The 9,661-nt window shown below is 46.3% G+C and overlaps 1 protein-coding gene across 1 annotated transcript; it reads right to left on the bottom strand.

Annotated features, from left to right (window-relative positions):
- Positions 1-7,190: 7,190 nt before the first annotated feature.
- LOC120376376 (olfactory receptor 52K1-like) lies at positions 7,191-9,213 on the bottom strand (the record flags this gene model as incomplete). The annotated part of the gene is made up of 2 exons (XM_039496977.1): positions 7,191-7,310; positions 8,584-9,213. Coding segments are annotated over 2 exons (750 nt in total), but the record flags the coding sequence as incomplete, so codon positions are not given.
- Positions 9,214-9,661: the final 448 nt, after the last annotated feature.

Here is a 9,661-nt window from a genome sequence, read left to right as displayed (position 1 = left end):
TCTGGTTAGTTACTGGCTTTCCTTACCCCTTGGTGTCCCCGTCAGTGGGGATCTCAGTTCAAGGTCGTCATTAAGAACTTGGTATTCAAGGGTCTGATCATTTCACGATGTAAGAGCACTTTGCATGTTGTCTAGCCCTCATTGAACCTACCTTCCAACCCAGGGTTAAGCCCATGGAAAAAGTCCACCCCCCGTTGGGGTTTCCCTGTGATCCCCAATCCAAACACTTTAACTAGAGGGTTTTGATGGTGATCAGTGCTCTCTGGGCAAAGCATTGTGCCTTCTCCCAGCAGCCCTTTCATAGCTTCTTTCTGTGTCTTCCCAGCCCAGAGAATTTCCTCCTCCCCTCTGTCAGGAGGGTCATTAGCATTTTCACAGACAACAATTTATTCAGTCAGATCTACATCCTCTCTTAAAGCTGTGGAGAGAGGTAGATGTGCTGGGGGGTAGGGATATGGTCCAGAGTGACCTAGAGAAATTGGAGGATTGGGCCAGAAGAAATCTGATGAGGTTCAACAAGGACAAGTATAGAGTCCTGAAATTAGGATGGAAGATTCCCATACACTGCTACAGGTGGGGGACAGCGTGGCTAAGCAGTATTTCTACAGAAAAGGACCTGGGGATTAGAGTGGATGAGAAACTGGATATGAGTCAACATTGTGTCCTTGTTACGGAGAAGGCTACCACCATATTGGGCTGCATTAGTTGGAGCATTGCCAGCAGATCAAGGGACGTGATAATTCCCCTCAAACACTACAGAAAGAAAAGAACGAATAGTAGACCGCCGGGATTTGGCATGGATATGGATAGAGAACTCTTTAATGTTTTTAAGGAGGTAAATACTAATAGGAACTGTATGATTATGGGAGACTTTATGATTATGGGATAAGCTAGGGATAAACTAGGCATGGCACAATTTCCAAACAAATATTTTGCCTCGGTCTTTAATGAGGCTAATGAAGGGTTTAGGAATAGTGGCAGAGTGACTGATGGGATTGAAGGTGCGGGGTTGGAAATTACAGTATCCGAGGTAGAAGCCAAACTTGAACAGCTTAATGGTAGTAAATCAGGTGGCCCGGATAATCTTCATCCTAGAATATTAAAGGAATTGGCGAGTGAAATTGCAAGCCTATTAGCGATAATTTTTAACGAATCTCTAAACTCGGGGGTTGTACCGTTTGACTGGAGATTAGCTAATATAGTTCCTATTTTCAAGAAGGGGAAAAAAAGTGACCCGGGTAACTACAGACCTGTTAGTTTAATATCTGTAGTATGTGAAGTCATGGAAAAAATATTAAAGGAGAGAGTAGTTACGGACCTTGAGGTCAATGGCAATTGGGACAAATTACAACATGGTTTTACGAAAGGTAGATCATGCCAAACCAACCTGATCTCCTTCTTTGTGAAAGTAACAGATTTTTTAGACAAGGGAAATGTGGTGGATCTAATATATCTTGATTTCAGTAAGGCGTTTGATACGGTACCGCATGAAGAATTACTAGTTAAATTGGAAAAGATGGGGATCAAAATGAAAATCCAGAGGTGGATAAGGAACTGGTTAAAGGGGAGACTGCAGCGGGTCGTATTGAAAGGTGAGCTGTCAGGTTGGAGGGAGGTTACCAGTGGAGTTCCTCAAGGTTCGGTTTTGGGTCCGATTTTATTCAATCTATTTATCACTGACCTTGGAACCAAAAGTAGGAGTGGGCTGATAAAGTTTGCAGATGACACAAAGTTGGGAGGTATTGCCAATTCGGAGAAGGATTGGGATATCCTCCAGGGAGATTTAGATGACCTTGTAAACTGGAGTATTAGTAATAGGATGAAATTCAATAGTGAGAAGTGTAAGGTTATGCATTTAGGGATGACTAACAGGAATTTTAGTTATAAGCTGGGGACGCACCAGTTGGAAGTAACGGAAGAGTAGAAGGACCTCGGAGTCCTGGTTGATCGAAGGTTGACTATGAGTCGGTAATGTGATGTGGCCGTTAAAAAAGCTAATGCGGTCTTGGGATGCATTAGGCGAGGTATTTCTAGTAGAGATAAGGAGGTGCTAGTCCTGTTATACAAGGCGTTGGTGAGACCTCATTTGGAGTTTTGGTCTCCCATGTTTAAGAAGGATGAATTCAAACCGGAGCGGGTACAAAGAAGGGCCACTAGAATGATCCGAGGAATGGAAAGCCTGTCGTATGAAAGGAGACTTGAGGAGCTTGGTTTGTTTCCTTAACCAAAAGAAGGTTGAGAGGAGATATGATTGCTCTCTTTAAATATATCAGAGGGATAAATACCAGGGAGGGAGAGTAATTATTTCAGCTCAGTACTAATGTGGACATGAGAACAAATGGATCTAAATTGGCAGTCGGGAAGTTTAGGCTTGAAATTAGATGAAGGTTTCTAACCATCAGGGGAGTGAAATTCTGGAACAGCCTACCGAGGGAAACAGTGGGGGCGAAGGACCTCTCTGGCTTTAAGATTAAGCTTGATAAGTTTATGGAGGGAATGGTTTGATAGGATAACGTGATTTAGTCAATAGGTCAATGACGTGCCACCACTGCTAATTAGTACCGAGGGTCAATGTTGGGATATTGAAAGTCTTTTTCCTGAGTGTCTGGCTGGAGAGTCTTGCCCGCATGCTCGGGGTTCAGCTGATCGCCATATTTGGAGTCGGGAAGGAATTTTCCTCCAGGGTAGATTGGCAGTGGCCCTGGAGGTTTTTCACCTTCCTCCGCAGCATGGGGCAGGGGTCGATTGCTAGGAGGATTATCTGCTACTTGAAGTCTTTAAATCAGGATTTGGTGACTTCAACATCTGAGTCAAGGGAGAGAATTATTTCAGGAGTGGGTGGGTCAGTTTTTGTGGCCTGCATTTTGTGGGAGGTCAGACTAGATGATCATAATGGTCCCTTCTGATCTTAAGTTCTATGATTCTATGATTCTATGACTTGGGGGAATCACTGTTAGTACCTTCTTTAATATCCCTACAGGCTAGGCTCTGCACTTATGGACAAGTACCATCAGGCTGTACTGCCCTGCCTAATTGGCTTCCAAATGATGAATACCAAAAGCGTCTTGTTGCAATGGACACTGCCCCCACCACCTCCTCCACAACCACTACCACCCCTTTAATTTACCCAAATATCAACAATCCCATATATTCAGAAGGGACTCAATGGCCAAGGCCTTCACACCGTAATGATTTATTTAAATATTGTTAGGAAAAATTATTTTTTAAGGTTCAGAGTATATCATACAAGTGAAAGATTGAGTGGAAAACAGATGGGTCAGTAGAGATCGAAGTGTATGAGATAACTACAAACAAGCTTCAATAATTCATCATTGAGATTAGTGGGTTTCATAACAATGTTGACATGATGGCCGTTCCCAGAGACTGCAATATATTGGAAGGAAGGGGTCCTCATTGTTATTTGGTTAGCAGAGCAAAGGGCATGGGTCTTCTCAAGAAGGAAAGATGATTTGAGTGAATGCCTGTGGGATGGTGCCAATAGTGCAGCAGCAATTTGGACTCTTTACAAGGGCCAACAGCATGAGGAAAAACTAGGGCAGCTGGAGAAAGTCATGGGACTTATTACTGGAGTACAGCTAGCCCACATACAGGCTGGAATCAGTAAATTGCATGTTATCTCCACCCTCAGCTCCATAACCCAGGAATTGCTAACAAGGATGGTACTTAACATCATTGAAGCAGAGAAGATATTGCAGTGAGATTTGGCCTGCTCAGAGATTCAGAATATCCTGAATGACCAGCTGATGGCCATTCGGAGTGATCTTGAGCATCAGACTTGGCCCACTGCCCTTACAAATGCTTCGGGGATGCCATCTGAATTCTGGCCTTGGAGACATACTTGGAAGGTTTCACGGCGGAAATGCAGACACTCACAGTGCTGCTTCAAAGCGTTTGGGCTGGTTGGAGGGGTGTGGGCTCCCACATACCGAATCCTGCTGGGTCTGTGGGGAGGATGCATGTGAGATTGGGTAATTAACCACAATATTTGGGAAATTAAATCACCTGGTGAGCCTAGCCGATTTATACTCTGTGCTCCTGGAATGACACCCGATATTTGGATAGGGATAAGAAGCCAATGGACACTCTAGCCTCTAGAACCCCACAGCTTCAGTGTGTACAAAAATTGAAAAAAGGAGAGGTTGTCATGGTTCATGACAACGTTTATAGCGAAGATATGGGACTATGAACTACCCAGGCAGGGCACCTGATCTTTCAGGCTAATGATAGATAGAACTCTAATACATTAGTAAAACACAATTTCCATTTACAGGAACCATGTTGACTTTTGCCGAACAATTTATGTTCATCTATGTGTCTGACAATTTTATTCTTTACTATTGTTTCAACTAATTTGCCTGGTACTGATGTTAAACTTACCCATCTGTAATTGCTTGAATCATCTCTAGAGCCTTTTTAAAATATTGGTGTCACATTAGCAATCTTCCAGTCACTGGGTACAGAAGCTGATTTAAAGGGTAGGTTACAAACCATAGTTGGTAGCTCCGCAAGTGGCCCCTCCCTGAATGTTTGTTTAAATCACTTGGTGGCGGCAGCAATACCGTCCAAGGTCAAGGAAAGGAATTTGTACCTTGGGGAAGTTTTTAACCTAATATGGTGGAATATAAGCTCATGGGGTCTTTCATGTGGGTCCCGACATCTGTACCCCAGAGTTAAGAGTGGAGAAGGAACCCTGACAGTACCCTACATCAGAAAGGAAGGAGAGATCCTGGCAACATGGAGAACCACCCTAGAGCCTCTGGTGTTCAATGTAGAAAGATGGTTGGCTTCATTCTTAGGGCTGACAGACATTTTGCAGCATGAGCTTTCGTGGCTGAATACCCACTTCTTCAGATGCAAGTGGTGGAAATTTCCAGGGGCAGGTTTATATATGCAAGCAAGAAGCAAGCTAGAGATAACGAGGTTAGTTCAATCAGGGAGGATGAGGCCCTGTTCTAGCAGTTGAGGTGTGAAAACCAAGGGAGGAGAAACTGGTTCTGTAATTGGCAAGCCATTCACAGTCTTTGTTTAATCCTGAGCTGATGGTGTCAAATTTGCAGATGAACTGGAGCTCAGCAGTTTCTCTTTGAAGTCTGGTCCTGAAGTTTTTTTGCTGCAGGATGGCCACCTTAAGATCTGCTATTGTGTGGCCAGGGAGGTTGAAGTGTTCTCCTACAGGTTTTTGCATATTGCCATTCCTAATATCTGATTTGTGTCCATTTATCCTTTTCCTTAGAGACTGTCCAGTTTGGCCGATGTACATAGCAGAGGGGCATTGCTGGCATATGATGGCATATATTACATTGGTGGACGTGCAGGTGAATGAACCGGTGATGGTGTGGCTGATCTGGTTAGGTCCTGTGATGGTGTTGCTGGTGTAGATATGTGGGCAGAGTTGGCATCGAGGTTTGTTGCATGGGTTGGTTCCTGAGCTAGAGTTACTATGGTGCGGTGTGCAGTTACTGGTGAGAATATGCTTCAGGTTGGCAGGTTGTCTGTGGGCGAGGACTGGCCTGCCACCCAAGGCCTGTGAAAGTGTGGGATCATTGTCCAGGATGGGTTGTAGATCCCTGATGATGCGCTGGAGGGGTTTTAACTGGGGACTGTATGTGATGGCCAGTGGAGTCCTGTTGGTTTCTTTCTTGGGTTTGTCTTGCAGTAGGAGGCTTCTGGGTACACGTCTGGTTCTGTTGATCTGTCTCCTTATTTTCTCGTGCGGGTACTGTACTTTTGAGAATGCTTTCTGGAGATTTTGTAGGTGTTGGTCTCTGTCTGTGGGGTTAGAGCAGATGCGGTTGTACCTCAGTGCTTGGCTGTAGACAATGGATCTTGTGGTGTGCCCGGGATGGAAGCTGGAGGCATGAAGGTAGGCATAGCGTTCGGTAGGTTTTCGGTATAGGGTGGTGTTAATGTGTCCATCAATTATTTGCACCGTAGTGTCTAGGAAGTGGACCTCCCGTGTAGATTGGTCCAGGCTGAGGTTGATGGTGGGGTGGAAGCTGTTGAAATCGTGGTGGAATTTTTCCAGAGTCTCTTTCCCATGGGTCCAGATGATGAAGATGTCATCAATGTAGTGTAGGTAGAGAAGGGGCGTGAGTGGATGGGAGCTGAGGAAGCGTTGTTCCAGGTCAGCCATAAAAATATTGGCATATTGTGGGGCCATGCGGGTGCCCATAGCGGTGCCACTGATCTGGAGATATATATTGTCATCAAATTTGAAATAGTTGTGTCTGAGGATAAAGGCACAGAGCTCAGCAACCAGTTGTGCTGTGGCATCATCAGGGATACTGTTCCTGACAGCTTGTATTCCGTCAGCGTGTGGGATGTTGGTGTAGAGAGCCTCTACATCCATGGTGGCCAGGATGGTGTTTTCTGGAAGGTCACCCATGCATTGTAGTTTCCTCAGGAAATCAGTGGTGTCACGGAGATAGCTGGGAGTGCTGGTGGCATAGGGTCTGAGTAGAAAGTCCACATATCCAGACAGTCCTTCAGTGAGAGTTCCAATGCCCGAGATGATGGGGCGTCCAGGATTTCCAGGTTTGTGGATTTTGGGCAGTAGATAGAATAGCCCTGGTCGGGGCTCTAAGGGTGTGTTGATTTGTTCCGATGTTAGTGTAGGGAGTGTCCTGAGTAGATGGTTCAGTTCCTTAGTGTATTCCTCAGTGGGATCTGAGGGCAATGGCCTGTAGAATTTGGTGTTGGAGAGTTGTCTGGCGGCCTCCTTTTGGTAGTCAGACCTGTTCATGATGACAACGGCACCTCCTTTATCAGCCTCTTTGATTATAATGTCAGGATGGTTTCTGAGGCTGTGGATGGCATTGCGTTCTGCACGACTTAGGTTATGAGGCAAGCGATGTTGTTTTTCCACAATTTCTGCCTATTCTTAGGGCTGAGGAGGATCCTCATGGGCAGGAGGATCCCCAGCCGACCTTGCTACAATCGCTGACCAAGCTGAAAAGTTTGTCACAGAAGTTGCTGGCCCGCCGGTAGACCAAGATGTCCTCCCTCTCAGTTCCCCTCCACTCCTCCAAAACAGACCTTGCGGCCAAGAAGAGGAGATAGAAGTCTCCCCAATGCTGTAGAAGGAATTTCACCTTACCCGTGAAATCGCAGGTGTCCACCAGAAATGGTCATGCTCATCCAGCAGCACAGTGGGGGATGGTGTTGTGGACTTATGATGATTTTCTGGCTGGGCCCATGTTATGACCCTGCCGCCCATAGAGATGGGCAAATAGAGAGCAGACCACCGGTTTGGCGACTGTAGCGGTGGTGCCGCAGAAAAGGAAAAAGAACTGGAGGGAAGAGAGCAGCCGCTAAACGGTCAAGGAGAGGAGAAAAAAAACCTCCCCCTGAGGTTCGTCCAAGGAGAGGGAAAAAGGAAGCAACCCCAAATGGCAGCAGTTTGGAAGATGGAGAGGACAAAAATGAGTAGCATTTCTCTCCACATTGCCCCCAACAGCTCCTGCCTCCGCTTTGTGGCTGTGGCTAGGGATTGGGACAGCCTGAACTGAGGGGCTTTTCTGCTGCTGCAGCCAGGGCCCTTCCTTTCCCCTCAAGACTCCTACTATGGCTGGAGGCTTGAACTCCTGCCAGATGAAGCTGAGGCAGTCTCGGCTTGGGACTTCTGCTCCCTTCTGCCCAGCTTCTCCACATGAATCACAGGCTGATTGCCATGTTCTGTTCAATCCCTCTGACACACCTGGCACTGAGCCCTGTCAGAAGACAGACTACTGGGCTACATGGACCATTGGTTTTACCCAGTATGGCCATTCTGATCTTCTTCTGATCTGCCTCCTGATGTAACAAATTATTCCCCACTCCCTTCCCAGAGCTGAGACAGATCACAGGAGTCTCTCTCTGCACAGAGTTAGTAACAAAGTAAGAATAAACATTAAAATGTTAACACTAAACAATGCACCTTAAATGACTTGCCATAAGATGTGAGAACACATTGGTTTTAGAGATAACTGGGTCACAGCTGACAAGGGGATGGGAAGACAGGAGCAAGTGACAGGGGCAGGGCCTTGGGGAGAAGACACACAGCAGGGTCGAGGCTTGACAGAAGAGATGGGGCAAGATAATAATTCCACAGATGCAGCTAACAGCAATTAGAAAGGCGGCAACCCAGTGTAGTGTGCATAGAGTGACTCCCCAGTTCATCACATTGACACAGCACAGCAAGGACAGGGAAGGGTTTAATGTCTCTCTGTCTGTCCAGGAAGTGATTCAGGGAGAAGCCACCACACCATGGACCAATCAGCTTAATTTATGAGCCAGAGCACAAGGAGAAAACATTTAGGTCCCCTTATGAGTAAAGAGGTGGAGCAGCCTGCCCCAGATCTGCTTGGTCCTCACCCCATAAATGATGGGGTGTATCATGGGGGGCACTAGCTGGTACACACTGGTAATAAGAAATACGAAATGTAGCGGCACACTGTGGCCAAACCGCTGAATGAGAGAGGAGAAGAAATCTGGGATGTACAAAGCTGAGATGGCACAAAGATGAGAGATGCAGGTCCCAAAAGTTTTGAGCTGGGCATCCTTTGTGGGGAGGCAGAAGATGGCCCGGAGGATCAGAGTATAGGACACGGCAATAAAAAACACATCCATTCCAATCACAGAGAAAAGATCAAACAGCCCATAGTAACTATTGATGCGGATGTCAGCGCAGGCCAGCTTCACCACGGCTATATGCCCACAATAGAAGTGTGGGATGATGTTCGTTGTGCAGTATGGCCACTGCCTCACCAGAAAGGGATAGGGTAATATGAGTATGCCACTACGCCGCACCACGGCCAGACCTATCTTGGCCACAGCAAAATTTGTCAGGGTAGTGCAGTATCTCAGAGGATTGCAGATGGCCACATAGCGATCAAAAGCCATGGCGGCAAGCATTCCAGACTCCATTGTTGAGAATGAATGAACGAAGTACATCTGGGTGAGGCAGGCACTGAAACTGATCTCCCTGGAATTGAACCAGAAGATGCTCAGCATTTTGGGTATAGTGGATGTGGACATGACCAGGTCGGTGATGGCCAGCATGCAAAGGAAATAGAACATGGGCTCATGGAGGCTCGGCTCCCTCTTCACGATGAACAGGATGGTGAAGTTCCCCAAGATGGCTATGGTGTACATAGCACAGAAGGGGATGGAGATCCAGATATGGGCTGCCTCCAGGCCAGGAATGCCCAGCAGGATGAAGGTGGAGGGGTTGGTGAAGTCGGTTGTGTTAGAATCTGACATGGTGTAGGGGAGAAAGTGTTCAACTCTGAGGCATAAGGGTGTCTTCTGCATTTAGCGTATGCTCCCCTGACTTCCTGTGTGTTCCCAGGATCTCAGGTGATGGTCGCAGTAGAAATGCCTTCGTGGAGAGACAACGTTAATATGAGACTGTGCATGCAGTAGTGGAGGCTGTTCTCATGAGAGAAGCAGATTGATCTCTCTTCACACACTGAAAAATTTACATTTTCATTATTCAGAGAGAATAACTAGGAACAATGACCCTACTAAATCCAATTCCATATTTGTATTGTGCTCCCTGCATTAAGAATTCCTACACTTTGTGGTGGGGGAAACTTATGATGCACCAGCAGGAAACAGAAGGCTGCATACTGCTTATGTATCATTGTTCTTTAATGCAATG

This window comes from Mauremys reevesii, linkage group 1 (assembly GCF_016161935.1).
Source record: "Mauremys reevesii isolate NIE-2019 linkage group 1, ASM1616193v1, whole genome shotgun sequence".
In the NCBI taxonomy this organism is placed as follows: domain Eukaryota; kingdom Metazoa; phylum Chordata; order Testudines; family Geoemydidae; genus Mauremys; species Mauremys reevesii.
The sequence above is the reverse complement of the archived record's forward strand: the minus strand, read 5'-3'. Positions and strand labels throughout refer to the sequence as shown.